Source organism: Styela clava, chromosome 14 (genome assembly GCF_964204865.1).
Source record: "Styela clava chromosome 14, kaStyClav1.hap1.2, whole genome shotgun sequence".
Classification (NCBI taxonomy): domain Eukaryota; kingdom Metazoa; phylum Chordata; class Ascidiacea; order Stolidobranchia; family Styelidae; genus Styela; species Styela clava.
In genome coordinates, this window is record NC_135263.1 from 4,373,258 (window position 1) to 4,388,922 (window position 15,665).

General features: G+C 37.5%; 1 protein-coding gene across 5 annotated transcripts in view; it reads left to right on the plus strand.

Annotated features, from left to right (window-relative positions):
- The window catches only part of LOC120340441 (SWI/SNF complex subunit SMARCC2-like), a 45,438-nt gene that overhangs the window by 16,145 nt on the left and 13,628 nt on the right, over window positions 1-15,665 (plus strand). For all 5 annotated transcript variants that reach the window (XM_039408699.2, XM_039408696.2, XM_039408697.2 and 2 more), the window contains 9 exons: window positions 651-768; window positions 4,105-4,231; window positions 4,475-4,639; window positions 5,614-5,806; window positions 9,911-10,096; window positions 11,085-11,184; window positions 12,078-12,211; window positions 13,442-13,546; window positions 13,943-14,078. In XM_039408699.2, the coding sequence (XP_039264633.2) occupies window positions 651-768; window positions 4,105-4,231; window positions 4,475-4,639; window positions 5,614-5,806; window positions 9,911-10,096; window positions 11,085-11,184; window positions 12,078-12,211; window positions 13,442-13,546; window positions 13,943-14,078 (1,264 nt within the window). The remainder of the gene's footprint in view (window positions 1-650; window positions 769-4,104; window positions 4,232-4,474; window positions 4,640-5,613; window positions 5,807-9,910; window positions 10,097-11,084; window positions 11,185-12,077; window positions 12,212-13,441; window positions 13,547-13,942; window positions 14,079-15,665) is intronic.

The window sequence follows — 15,665 nt, forward strand, 5'->3', positions numbered from 1 at the left end:
GCTGGGTAAAATCATCCGGCCCGCGATGCCTCACTGACTCATGTCAAAAACTATCAAGCGTGATGCTACGAGTGTCACATTAAATGTCATTTGTGAATTTATTCATTTATTTCAGTAATACGACTGAGTTGAGTTCACAATTGGCGCAGTCTTTGCGCGCTGTTTAAAATCTAAAATTTCAACTTCTGATCTGTGCGAAGAAATTGTGACTCATCGGCCGTTTGTTAATAATTTTGGCCCGGGGCAACAAAAGGTTGCCGATCCCTGCACTAAGACAAGACATAGGCTACTTTTAGAGGTGCTGAATACCTCTGGCCCAGCATTGCCCACTCAATTTGTTGCACCTGAGATCTTCAACCGACTAAGTCAGCAGTTCAAAAGAGGGAAAGGATTTAATATATTGAGTATAGATGATTTTTAAATAGATTTGTTTTTGTCATTTCTGACTCTAGCATTCAGAGATAAACACCACGAATCATACATTAGAAATGAGAGATTTGGCCAGGGCGTTTTACCTATGCCTCTTAACCAGTATAAAAATAACATGATTTTACATCTTAATTTCAAATAAAATTTATTCTGATCGATAAATATTTTTTTTTCACAAATTAAATTTTTTTTCTTATAATGCATTATTTTATTCTTCCCAGGTCTACTCAAAGCGAGATCTTGAAACCCAACCTATTAAAGGTGGCAACATACAAGAAATAGGGGAAGCGGAGGATACAGAACCGATGGAGCAGAACGTGGAATCTGAAAATGGCAAAGGTATACAATATACAGGGTTTGAAATTAAATTTGAATTCTTAACTATTTTTCTTTATTGTATAACTTATTATTTTATTCTGTTTTGTTAAAATTGTCAGATACTCTTGATACCGTAACTGTTTTTAAAAGATTATACTTCGAATATTTTCAATACCACTGTTTGATATATATATATATAATCATGATATATTATATTCATGTTTTGTCTAGCGTGAAAACTTGCACATCGCACACGCACACACACTTTCAGCGCGTCTTGTAAATCTTAAGATAAATAAGTAACAAATACAAATATTGCATCAAATAGCATAACCTTTGTTTTTGAATATATACCCAATGTAAATTTTCTAATGGGTTTAATTTATTAATGTCCACCAAAATTGGGTCAGAATTACCGTATATGCTCGCGAATAGGCCGAGTTTAAAACTAAAAAAAAAGTTGCCAAACTAAGGGACCGTCTTATTCGCGCATAACTCAGATTGCACCAAAAAATCGGCTCATTCGCGCATCAGAATTTGATCACTCAACGAGATGATATTATGCTGACTTGCCGGTAATTCCAAAAGCTTCAAACCATACCAAGTTCTCACGATAAAAAGCGTGCACACACACATCCACTCGCTTGTGAAAGTGGATTGTCTTATCATACAGCTAATGGCTTGTACAGTCTATGATTGGTTGTTTAACACGTGACTAGGCTTGCACGTAATTTACAGATTTACGGAATTACGGAATTATTTCGAGTTACGGAAGGGAAGTTACGAATTACGTAAAGTCGTAATTATTGGTCGAGCGCTTTCGCGATTGAAACGAGCTCTCTTCAAATCAGTCAATTCCGTCGATTGTAAAAAAGTGAAAGTTTAAAAAGTAGTGCTTCGGTATTTGCAGCCGTTTTTCTCACTTTTCTCTCTCTTGCCAATACGTCACTGTGATAATTAATGTCGCGCTTATCAAACAGCAATATGACGACGGAAGAGAAATTGCGTAATGAACCAACGCAACTTCGTCTTTTCGGCATCGGTAAAGCGATTGAGACGGCAGAGAAACAACAATATGACGGGATTTCCCGCGATCCGGTAAAAATCCTTTGCGGACCGTTGACCGTCCGCGGACCGGCGGTTGGGAACCACTGTTTTAGAATACTTAAATCGAATCCAGAATCCTATTCTATTTTTATTGTTACCCGTATTTAAATAGTGGGATTTCTCCACCACAATGCATGATTGAAATTTTGAAAAAAAGCTAAATTGTAGCCTAACTGTTTAATGTATAACTATCTTTGTGCAGTATTTAATTGAAAATGTCCTGATCATTGGATTATATTTAACAAGGCAACGAGATTTAAGAATTTCGACGATCGTTTTTTTTGTTTTTAACAGTTCAATATTCTCAATTTACCTACTATCAAATATCAAGTACGAGCCAGTGTGTTTATTCTGTGCGAGAACCATTTTCAATTACAAAACCTTGATGTTCTGTTACCGGTTTTATCGTTTTATATCAGTCCGGACTTGTCCTTGCTCAATATATTTTCCACAATGCCTCGCAATATTTCGGCCAAATATGATTAACTGTCTTTACCAAATGCGGCAACTTATTTTGATTCTTGAATACCACCGACACTCGACCAAATTTGTGTCAATCTTGGCCGATAGGATCGTCGACTTGAGTTAGAAAAATAAGTTAATATTTTGTGAGTGCAAAATAAATGTCACAATATGCATTTTTTGCGATATAACTTTGTATTTTCGGAAAAGCCATATCATATAAGTACGGTATTTAAATTATGAGCAAATAATTAATATTTGATCTAAATTTGTTGCAAATAATGTTACAACATTTAGGCCGCGAAATGATTAAATGTAAAAAGCATGGTAATCGGAATAACGTCAATAAGTCGGCATCAATAATTATTATAAAATGCTGACTAGGTAGTAAAGTCGAATAATGTTAAAAACGGTGCAATAACAAGTCTTCGTCGCGAGGCAAGCGCAAGTATAATCAAACGAGAGAATACGCTCGTCGTGGCATTGATAAATTGAAAACCCGACATTTTTTTATTTTTTTAATACGATTTTCAAAAAGTCAACTATCGTTTCATAAATATCCGTATACCAGTGCCGGTAATGATAAAATTGATCGCATAAAATTGGGACAGTTAATTTGCGAAGGCGATAAAGGAAATCAAAGCTAGCACAAAAGATAAAAATCAGAATAAAATTAATTTGAATTCACTCTTGTCTTAACATCTGTCGCCGGCGTGTAGTACTGCCAGGAATATGAAAACCCAAACTCGATGTCCCAATCGAAAATGAAGTGGATTCAATTGGTTGTTATGATAGGTTTAAATGTGTGAAAAAATATCGCAATTACGGGGTCATTACGTAATCGATTTGGCCGTAATTACGGAATTGATTTTTGTCAATTACGTGCAAGCCTACACGTGACGCTTGTACAGGCTGTGATTGTTTGTTTTTGCTTGTGTTTCTTTTACATACCAGCAACAGTGTCAATTTATGGCCAGTTGTTTCGTGGTGAAAACTTTATTATTGGGTGCACTATCGCCGTATTAACCGCGTTGTGGACGATCAAAGGAAATTGTTTTATGCTGACTCAGGGACTCTCTTAAACTCCCGACAACAATCCCTTCCATTAATACAAATCGCGACGCATGAAAAGCAATATAGACTTTATTAATATGAATTTACAAATATGAGTTACGAGTAAGAATCTACGGCCGTCGCTAACAAACAGAAATGATAAACGTTAGAAATATTTGTGTTACAGCAATTTTGTTTTCTTTCTGTGCCTTTCTTAAGGTGTCTGGCGTGTTAAGATTCGTAGCGATTTATAAGAATGTGTTAATACAGCGTTATTTCTTTCCTTGAAACGGACAAGGAACGAAATTAATCGTCGTTGTGGCGATCAAAGGAAATTGTTTTATGCTGATGCAGGAACTCTATTTTAATCTCCCGACACAATCACGACACATTGAAAAGCAATATAGACTTTATTAACATAAATTAACAAGTAAGAGTTACGGGTAATAATCCACCTACTGCCCTCGCTAACATGCAGAAACGATAAACATGAGAAATGTTTGCGTTACACTGATTTTGTTCTCTTTCTACGTTTTTCTTGAGGCGTCCTGCGTGTCACGATCCGTAGGACCGGCTTATGTGTGATTTTTTCTATAAAATTGCCGTTTTAAGGCCGTTTTTAGGGAGTCTGCCTATTCGCGATATAGGCGTAATTTCGAGTAAATAAGGTAACCAGTCTGTCAGTTGAAAAAGGTCGCTGACCACTGTACTAAAAAACAATATTATTCATTTAAGAACTGGCAACCATAAAGAGCGATCGTGACCCAACAGATGAAACAGTGACAGAACAAACCCATCATATCATAGTGCCGAGTTATTCTGCATGGTTCGACTACAATTCTATACATGCGATAGAGAAAAGGTAATACTGGAAAATTTGTTTATTTCATTGGTTTTGATTATTGAAGTCTAGTCAATATATGGAGTTAATCAACAGATCATATTTTACTGAGTAAAATAGAAAAAAAAAGTAAAAATATAAGGGAAACACAGGTGCAGTGAATTTAAAGGAGATTTGCCCAGTAGTCGAAAAGAAACTCCCAGCAAAAAATCGATCCCCTTAAGGCGTATTTCCTTCCTAATAATCATTTATTTCTTTCACCAGAGCATTACCAGAGTTCTTCAATGGTAAAAACAAATCGAAGACGCCTGAAATATACTTAGCGTATCGCAACTTCATGTTGGATACGTATAGACTAAATCCAATGGAATATCTCAGTGCCACGGCATGCAGAAGAAACCTAGCTGGGGATGTTTGTGCAATTATAAGGTATGTACTAAACAGGGTACTCCTGTAATGTACCAGGTTAGAATTAGGCCATGATTTTAGTTCAATTACGTGTTCAAGGACTGTCTTTTTCAGCCGAGTGAATTTACCCCCTGTTCATACGTTTCAGTCCCTTTACACAACTTGATGTGAAGTAGGCGAACAAAATTAGTTACCTACATATTCGTACACATACTTCTGGAGCGCCTAAAGTGGGTTGCAAGTCTTTAAACTCCGATCCATAAAAAGTCGTCGTAAAGTTAGATGTTAGAGTCTCAATTATTTTTTAATATTTGCCTTGACAAATTATTTGTGTGGCGAGCTAGGGAATTTTTGTCACCAGAATATGGAATTCCTATTCTAGAAAAATGCTAAAAATTGAGTCCAGAGTTGACCCTCACTGCAGGTCAGTTGCCTACCCAGTTTATCACATCCTGGGTGAGGATGGGTCAAGGTATTCGACCTCCTCTCCAAACAAAAAAATGCCAATACAGTTAAATCTCCACATACTACCCACTAGGCCAAATTGATTTGTGATTTCAATCTTTTTTGTGTCATATCTAATAATAGATCCGGGTTTGTGTTAAATCAGGGGTGGGCAAGAATTTTGAATCAGGGGCCAAAAATTCTGCCCATCTGCACTGGCAGGATTTGACACCGTGGGTCGTAGTTTGAACATGTCAGGATTAACTTCTTTCATTTAGAATATGTTTCATATTCATATTTGAAAAAAATTTCACAATGTTGCCTGAGAAGTTGAACTTAGTAGCAATGCCTGATTGTAATAAGCCAGGGGCCAAAAATTTTGCCCATTTGCACTGGAAGGATTTGACCCCGTGGGTCTTAGTTTGTCCATGTCAGGATTAACTTCTCTCATTTAGAATATGTTTCATATTCATATTTGAAAAAAAAATTTTCTAATGTTGCCTGAAAAGTTGAACTTAGTAGCAGTGCCTGATTGTAATATTCCTTTTCAGGGTTCATGCCTTTATGGAAATGTGGGGTCTCGTCAATTATCAAGTTGACACGGATTCGAAACCTTCGTTGATGGGTCCTCCACCCACATCTCATTTCCATGTGATAGCCGACACACCATCAGGAATGCAACCAATGGCTCCTGCAAAGATTTCTCTCACCAATGCACAACAAGTGTCTAAGTTTGATTCGAAGGTTCGTTGGTTCTACCTGAGTTTAATCAACTATATCAGTGCAACCCATAATACAGGGGGGCTGAGTTGAGCCGCGTGCCAAACCTTTATTTAAAATAGCTGGGTTAGTTGGGTTCAATTGAGTTTAATCGTCTATATCAGGGGTTGTGCATTTTGTGCAACATTTATTACAGGAGGACAGATACAAGTAAATGAGTGAAGCTGCAGGCCGCACCTTTATTTAAGCCTTTCTATTAGTTAGGCACAGTGATTGGTCTTATGGCATGGTTAGGGGCATTCAAAATTGGCACTTCTCCGCGGGATGCACAATTTTTTCTTTTGGGCCGCAGTTTGCACACCTCTGAACTATATAAATCAAACTGTGTATTAATTTTAATTATATTCCTGGCAAGTAGTATTTTCCCAGATGGCTGAGCATGATTACGTGATGTAATTAGTCCAACTAACTATAAAGGTCAAGTGACCATGTGCCATCTCGAGTTGAGTGCTCAGTGGGTTGGTTACTGCAATAACGTTCATTATAGGCATTTACCAATTATACATTTATACTCTATTAGCTTCGATAACAAAGCAGGGGTGGGCGAACTGTGACCCACAAGGAAAAATTGTGCGGCACCGGCACATGGAGAAGTGCCAATTTTGAACAACGCGTGTCATGAGATCAATAATCAAAATTTTTGTGCCTGCAACTACTAAGTAGCCTATGTTGAATGGGGGTGCGTCCTGCGGTTTCGCTCATTTTTTTATTTGGCACTCCTGTAATAAAGGTTGCATATCCCTGACATAGAGTACACCACGAAATACACATTCTTTTGAATGTTTGACAAAAGACGCAGATGATAAAAATGATCTGGCCATTTGGAACATATATTCTAGAGCAGGGATTCTTACCTTTTTTCTGTCAAGTACCCCCCGAGTAGGGATGCCACTTTCGGATTTACGGATCGATTCGAATCGCATCTTTTCCGAATCGATTCGAATCAGATTTACGCGATTCGGAAAAAGAGAGCGATTTAGCGAAAAAAAAAATTGAACGTTTGTTAAATCGTCGTTTTCGGCGGCTTTAAATCTGCCAGAGTGTGTTTATGCGGCACTCCAAATACCGCCAAATTACGGGACCGAAAAAAAAATATTGAACGTGTGTTAATCGTTGTTTTCGGCGGTGTTAAAACTACCGAATGCGTTTATGCAGCACTCCAAATAACACCAAATTACGGGACCGAAAGAAAAACTTTGAATATTTGTTAATCGTTGTTTTCGGTGGCGTTTAAACTGCCGAATGCGTTTATGCGGCACTCCAAATAGCAACAAATTACGGGACGTAAATAAATGAAAATGAATTTTTCGTGATTGACTTTTTTACTTGTCTGCCGTCATTTGTTTCAAGTTCGACACAACACACTCTTTTACGCATCACTCGAGATGTGTGGCGTAATTACCAGCAAACTGCGAGTTCAGTTTTCCACTAAATAGCCGAAGTTTCCATTATGCGCGAATTCAAATGGATCGTATACCTGAAAATTCGTGACAATTTTGAAGAAAATTTTCAACAGCACACCTGCGCTGCCACTAAGTTATTGTACGCCCTGGCATGATTGGATAAAGAATCGGCTACCGACGTCTAGATAATGTTTAATTTTGATTGAAATTTAATTTAAACTTTGTTCTGAGAGCAATATTTCGCGTACATTTGAAGAGAACTATTGCTGAATGAGTTCATCGACCGGCAATGTTAATTTACAATCATGTATCTCATCCTAAAATATATTTTTATTTTGTTTGCGTTTGTCAGGCTTCCACTCGAGTGGCGGTAAACGAAATTAGGGGGACATAATGTAATAGTACATACACGTCTTTTTTCAGCTGTTACCAAAAAAAGTAGTATTTACTTTTAATTTTGTTAGCGCGATACAAGCGGATAAAACATTTCGGATTATTTCGAGCAAATGTCATAACGGACAGGTGGGAGTAAATAATACTTGAGGAATGGCAACTTGTGCACTGTTTTACATCAACACGTGGCAGATTTCATACCAGACCGAGCATACGGTGCGAATGTCGTCTTACTTTAGCCCCAGCGACCATGTTTGATCGAGATAAAGCGTCAACCAATTATCGCTCGTCAGCGCGGCGTCCATTATGCACATTTGGACTTTCTGAATTACGAAATTAAACGTAGTCCACATTAATAATGAAGCCCGAGTTAGCCAATAACGCTGTTTGCCACAAATAATACTGTCTCTAATATTTATGGAAATTTTTGTTCGCAATCGTAGTCGGATGAACGATTGTTTTTATCGAAATTAATTTAATTTAATCGTGGTTAATTTTATCGTCTTCAATCATATTCTTGTAAGCATTTCCCATTTATAGTAATTCAGATGCAATTAGAATGTTTTTGTCGTATTACTCTATGCTGCTAGCATAAATATAAAATATTGTACTAAGATTTTGAAGATAAAGAATCGGTAATAAGGCCGTCCCTAATTCAATATAACAAGAAGGGAAATACCACGGTCACATATACTGGTGTGGGACAAGGGAAAGCAGTGCTGTTACTGTGTTTACGACATAACAGTACAACTGTTCCCTGCTTATTTTCTCATATGAATTCCATCAAATTGCCTCAGCCCTGATACAAGTATAACACAATAACTCAGTATTGTAAGACTCACAGATAAGTTGCAACAGCAAGTTTTTCATCAATGCATTTATTAGTGATATCTATGACCTACATCTTTTTTATCATGATGAAAATAAGTGTGGCTTATTCACTGAAAAACCCTCATCACCCTTGCTATATAGCCTATTCCATTTTCAAATTTTTTTCTTCTAGATTTGAGCTTTTTTGTGAGTTTGGCCAAACATACGCATGTAATAAAAAAAAAAAGCTTAATGGAATCAGATTCGGAAAGATTCGATTCGAAAAGTTTTGATTCGAGATTCGATTCGAAAAAAAATGTATCCAGAAGTGGCAACCCTACCCCCGAGTCACGAAACAATCAACGCGAACCCCCGATAATCAGACACCGAAAAAAAGTTGTGATATATTAACTAACGATTTGTTGAAGCAACAACTTATTGACCAGATGTAACTGAATTAAATCTGCGGTTTGATATTATTGCCCTTATCCTCCGCCTAACTAATGAATTCCTATTAAAATCTCTCCCAAGTTTTGATGAGCATAATCACTTTCTCCAATGCTCGCAGCTCGCTGTCTTTTGAGATTTCACAGTTTGCCTGCAATGCCGCGAATTTCACATTGTTGCGTCACAATCGCAACATCAGAGAAAATCTATGTTTCTATCTAATCAAATTTTAATTGACACGCTTTTTCCTCTGGTAGTAATAGAGGATATTAAAAAACAGCAACTCACAAAAACTTGACTGCCGTCCAAGTACCCCTGGAAATCTTCTTGTGAACCCCTGGGGGTTCGCGAACCCCAGGTTGAGAACCCCTGTTCCAGAGAAAATGTAACTTAGGTGCTTAACGTCCCAGACTTTTGGGTCAAATCATACACAAATAGAAGTTTGTGTGCAGAACATGTTATCTTATACAGTGCACATTAGCAGACCACATTTAGCTTGTCCAGTGCTATAATGTGGGGGATAAAAACCATTTGTGCAAAAGTATTAATACTAAGTTATCTGCTGAATTCATCCCGTACATTTGGGTGAGTTCCAATGCCAGAACTTTGTACAATGTTATACTGTCTGGTTAAGAAATTTATTTTTTATAATGTGTTTCTTTCTCTCAACTTGTTAAGACTGAAAAATGATGAAAATTAAAAAAAAAGACTAGGTTTCAGGATTGGGCCAAATGTGATCTGTTTTATTTAAATTTTGTGACTTGAATTTGATTGCATTTCACCTAGTATGGTTCTCCTCGATATACTTTACCTAAAATGATCTAATCTAGTAAAATTAGTATTAATAGAGAAGACCTAGCTCAATTGAACATTCAATCGTGTAATGATAATTAATGTTTACGGAAAAAGCCCTCAAATCAAATTAAAATCGAAGGTGTATGAGCAATCCAATTATCCTTGAACCCAAGAACAAAGTTTAGTTTTAAATAACTTATCCAAATTCACTATTTATCAGGAAACAACTAAAGATGAAAAATCAACAACTGTAGAAGAGTTGGGAACGAACCTCGGCCTCAAAACAGACTTGTACGCTCCACATCAGAAGATGGCGAAACCGAAAACAGTTGCAGCAGCTGCCGTAGCCAAACCTTGGACTGATCAAGAAATTTTACTTCTTCTGGAAGGTCTTGAAATGTATAAGGTAAAATTTGATAACAGCAACAAAATATGCATTTTTTCTAACACCTGGGACGAGACGTCTAAAATTAAAAGTTTCGTTCTTAGCAAAAAAAAATTTCTTCTTTTTTCAATATGCCTTGTGAGGTATTGTCCATACTTTACTGAGTGGGCCTGTTACGTATAATGAACTTGGTTACTGGGCCAGAGTCACAATACTCGATATAAAAGACTATCAATAAAGAGAGTTTATTTAATACAGCTAGGCTAACGTTTATATAATAATAAGCACAATGTAACAATCATTATGTCGTTATTTTCATCAAGTGAAATTTTATTTTTATAAAAAAGTCTTAATTTCAGCAGACGCAAATAGCCGATTAAAACACTTCGATGGGCTGGATCCGGCCCGCGGGCGGTAATTTGCCCACCCCTGGACTAAATTGTGCGTTGTTCATTTGTAAATAGGTTTGTTGGGTAGAGGAAGAGTGACTTTCTCTTTGTGATTGTGCCATTTTTCAGATTGTATCAAAGTGGTTTTCATTGTTCTGAGCTTTTTCGGAGTCGAAAACATGAAAAACATATAATGAAGATTGTTTTTACTGTGAATCAGACTGGGCTTATGTGTGCAGTCAAGAATTACATCCTGTTTTCCTGTCCAAGAGCTTTTTTTCTAAATTTCTAATTGCCAAGTTAGAAATTAACAGCCAGTGGCCCGAGAAATGTAGGTTTTCAAGAGTCTTATTAAGGGTCAAAAAAGCGTTTCAATTCGTGAAAGATTGCTATTCATGAAACTGAAAAATGCTTTTTTTACATTTCAAAAGAGGGCGGTTGCTCAGACCCTCAAGCCCTACCCCCCTGTGCCCTCAGGCTACGCTCCTATTCATGACTCAGAAGAAGTAACTTCTCCAAATCAGACTTCGTAGAGTAAAATCTTGACGTGACTGTTAGCTTTGTGCGATACGACAATATGACTCTTAATTCAAATTTATCAATATTATGTTCTCATCTAGGACGACTGGAATAAAGTCTCGGAACATGTTTCCAGTCGCACACAAGATGAATGTATCCTGCAGTTTCTAAGATTGCCAATTGAAGATCCTTATTTAGAAGGTGAACACTTTATTACTACAACAAATAAGTTTTTTTCAGAACTTTGAGAAATTCACAGGGTTTGTTTCTGCTCAACGATTGTAAACTATAAATTGTATACATTGTGTCTATAGTCCAGTACTGACACAAGCAAACTATGGCCCCACGGGCCAAATACGACTACAGGTAATTTAATCTGGCCCGCCTGATGCTGCCACAACTAAACTGAAACCAAATTTTGACATTTAAGCTAAAAACACTAAATTTTGCTCTTAAAATGTAACTTTTCACGTCACACTTTCATGGCCACTAGTCTAGATGAGCAAAATTGTTCGCCCCTGGTTCAAACGCCTTGCCCACCCTGGTCCAGTACGGTTGTACCTAGTTTTGCTGTCAGCATGCTTCCTTTGGTCATGTCACATGACACTTTTAATAACAAATAATCCGAAGGTAAGAAAAAAATAAGCATCAGAGTTAAAAAAATTTAAACAATAATAAATCACTTCACTTTAAGTTCAAGTGCCATCGCAAGTGATAACGAGTGAAGGATTTTGCTTTTTGCCCAGAGAACTGATCCATGGCCCCATGGATGGGCCGAGGGCCATATATATCTTGTCCATTGGTTCTCAACAGTGGAGTGGCCCATGGGCCAATTACAATGTAATGATTTGATATGGCCCGCCGAACTTAAGTGAAATAGTTCAACACCTCATGTTTTAATATTTTGCGTTCTATATACTGCTTATTGTTAAGCCATTACCACAGTTTAAGCACATGTAACGATTCAATATTACCGGTAGCCGGCCCACGAATATTCTTCAGCTTCTAATCTTGGCCCCTGGTCAATCAGCGTTGGTAATCACTGATCTAGTCTGTGCCATTTGCAAATTTAGTTACAAAAATATTTTTTACAGGAACCATAGCTGCTTCCGCGGCAGAAGGGGAGAGCAATTCAGTTGATTTCAAAGACATCATAAAAAATCAACCCGTGCCTTTCTCAAAAGCTGGCAACCCAGTTATGAGTACTGTCGCTTTTCTTGCGTCTGTGGTGAGTTTTTGATCATTAATATAAATATATTTTTCCAATTTTGTGGGTGTGATCGAGTAATAGTGAAAAATATTATGGGTTTTAGGTTCAAAGGTGAAGGTGGAGATCTTCCATAAAAATTGCCCTTCTAGGAACTACATGTGATTTGTTAACTCCTTATAAACCCATAATTAATAAATGCCCATAAACATAACCAAAGTAACTCCACAAAGACGCACCAACAGGAATGAGCCCTGAGTACTGAGAGCACGTGGCTACTTCCCCTTCCCAGCTGGTTGGTCATGATCAGTCATCTGTGACTGATGACATCACAGGTCATGCTGAGCCATCTGGGAAAATGTTAGTTGCCAGAAATACTATGAAGATACAGTAAACATGATTCCAAGAAACACAGCTTTGAACACATCCATGATTGCTTGTCCAGACAGAGCAAGTTCATGTAGAAAAATCTTCCATAAATTATACTTTGTTCAATTCCTGACATACATTGCACATTAGCAGACCACATATAGCTTGTCCAGTGCTATAATGTGGGGGATAAAAACCATTTGTGCAAAAGTAATAATACTAAGTTATCTGCTGAATTCATCTCATGGAATTGGATGGGTTCCAATGCCCGAACTTTGTACATTTCAGAAACGCTACACTCTTCCAAATAGAACAGTCTGCATTGCATGTACTTATAGGTAATTTAATTTCTAATGAAGATTTCTTCTACTTTATTAGATGTTTAAGAAAATGCAAAAAAATATAACTTCGGTTCTGAATTGGGTCAAAAATTAAAATGACTTCAAACATTTCAGTAAAGTCTTATTACTAATGGTGTCGATTTTACAATGAGTTTATTTTGGTCACAATTTGGACATGTTACCTACAAAGTTATATCAATACACAAAGGAAATAAGACACAAAATATTAGGTATGGGGGCATGAGGCGGTTCTATGGGGGCCATAAGCAAAAGCCTCCATTTAACATGGATAAGTTCCACGAACCTTTACTGTGTCCCAAGAGCCCTGTTGCACATCTCTTCGCTAGGCAGTTGGGTGCTCCAGAAGCACCAAGATGTCGCACAACCTGAATCCTGACCGGTACACACATACTATGTTCAGGCTGTGCGCCATCTTGGTGCGCATACTTCTGGAGGTCCGGCTGTTCTGCCTTCTTAAATTACTAAATTTATCATACACCATGGTTTGAGATCTCATTTAATCATTTTTCTTCTCTATTAGGTCAGTCCTCGTGTTGCTGCTGCGGCTGCTAAGGCTGCAATCGAAGAATTCACAAAAATGAAGGATGAGGTTCCCAAGCGATTGATTGATGCTCATGTTAGAGAGGTGGGTTATGGATAAAGTTGAATCGTTTTGCCAAGTTTTTGTTCATAATATATTGCTGGAAAAGTTTATGTGGTTGTTCTCATTTTCAGGGCACAGAAATGTTGATTTGTTATTTGTTTTTGTTCATCTATTGCACCTTTAGCATTGCAGAGCCATTTGGCCTCCTTTTCGTCAAACTTAACCTACACGAAGCTGCATCATCTACTCTCATGTCAGTGACTATTGAAACTCTCGGGAAAACTACTTACCCAAAATAATTGGTGCTCCCGAAGTATGTGCACCAAGATGGCGCTTCACCTGAACATAGTATGTGTACCATGTTAGGGTTATCAGGTTGTGCGTCATCTGGTGCACATACTTCTGGAGCGCCAAATAATTCTTATAATTTTGTTTCAGGTTGAAGCGGCTGCTAAGGAAGGGATTGTAGATCCAGCTCATGGATTGAATAAAAGTGGAATTGCAGGAACTGAACCAGAAAAAGCTGAAAAAGTGGAAGAAAAGAAAACTGATGAAAAGAAGGATGAAAAAACTGGTGAGGAAATAGGGATGCACAAAGCTTTTTAGGTACTCCTGTAGTATGTGTACCAGGTTAGGGCATAATTTTATTCCCGATTTTTCTTATCTTAGTTCCATCACGAGTTCGGGACTGTCTGTGTTAAGCCAAGTGAATATACCTCTGCCCATAGGTTTCAGTCCCTTTGTACACCTTGATGTAAAATAGGCGAACAAAATTATTTACCTCCATATTGGTACACACACTTCTAGCGTCGCTTTTTATATGTTAGGTATTTAGCAAAACCTCCACTGATATTCTCACCTTTTGTAAGAAGTTACTTGCCATCTTATTTGAGAGGGTTGGAATCTTTCATTCGGCATTTAACACCCTATTTATTGCACAGCAAATTGGCGGGCTTAGGTTTTCAACCAGAGATGTTTTGCCAACAACAATGCCAACATAGTACATCTCTAACGGTTTAACCACTTCACCATCACTGCCAAAAAAATTACTGGAATATTGGAATGCACTGGAGTGTGTGATATTCAATGTAGTAAATATATGTTTTGAGAAAAATGTAGCATAAATGAATATTTAACCCTTTCTATGTGATTTTTATTTTTTATTAAATAATCGTATTTGCTACGCCGATTTTATGCATTTGTACCCCCACTACTAATCGATCGACTAACGAAAAACTAATGATCCTCTGCTGCCCACTGACGGCTCGTTGGAAAGCTTTTTCAAAGAGCTTGCAATTGGCGATTAAAAAAAAAAGTTTTTTTAAAAGTGGTGGTCTGAGTCACAAACCGGATAGAAAAAAGGCATTTTTTTTCTTGGGAGTTGAAACTTCAAACCGTGGTAAAAAATAGAAATATTCGCTAAATTTTTCACTGTTACCGCTTCGTGGTTGGCAAACAATAGCATAATATTGCTGTAGCAATTTCGTGATCTAACTCAAAATACTCTGGTAGATGGAAGGGATAATATGTCTTCTATTACCACCCAAAAAACACCGAAATTTGCATAAATTTCAAAAACACTCCCTCGTTCCGCCGCAAATAAAATTCCCGTCGTAAACGGGAGCGAGATTTGCCGTTGCTTATGTTAATCTCGAAGAAGACTTCTTATCAATAAACTAAAACCCGGAAAAACTAGACCAACAGTTTGCGACCGATTGCTAAATAAAACAGTGGAGTACATCAACGTACCCGCCGCAATCTAGCGACTTTTGTCGTTGGTACGTATGCGTGCCCACTGCACGGAAAGGGTAATTATTAATCAAGCACGGGACAAGTATTCCAAGTAAACACATGATACAAGTGGGACACTGGGTATAAGGGGGGCAAATAGGACACATTGGACAAGTAAAACACTTGGGACAAATGGTATCTGTTGGTTAGGCATGAAGTGGACTTCATTCAAGCCTAATTATTTCTGGTTTTCTAATTTATCAATCTTGGGTTTGGGCTCCGTACTAACCATCTCACCAAGGATATAGTAAATTTGGTGCTCCCGAAGCATGCGAACCAAGATGGCGGACATCGGAACGTAACATGGGTAACAGGTTAGGGTTAGGCGATAATTTTTTTCCAATTTTCCTTTTTTTAGTCCTATTATCAG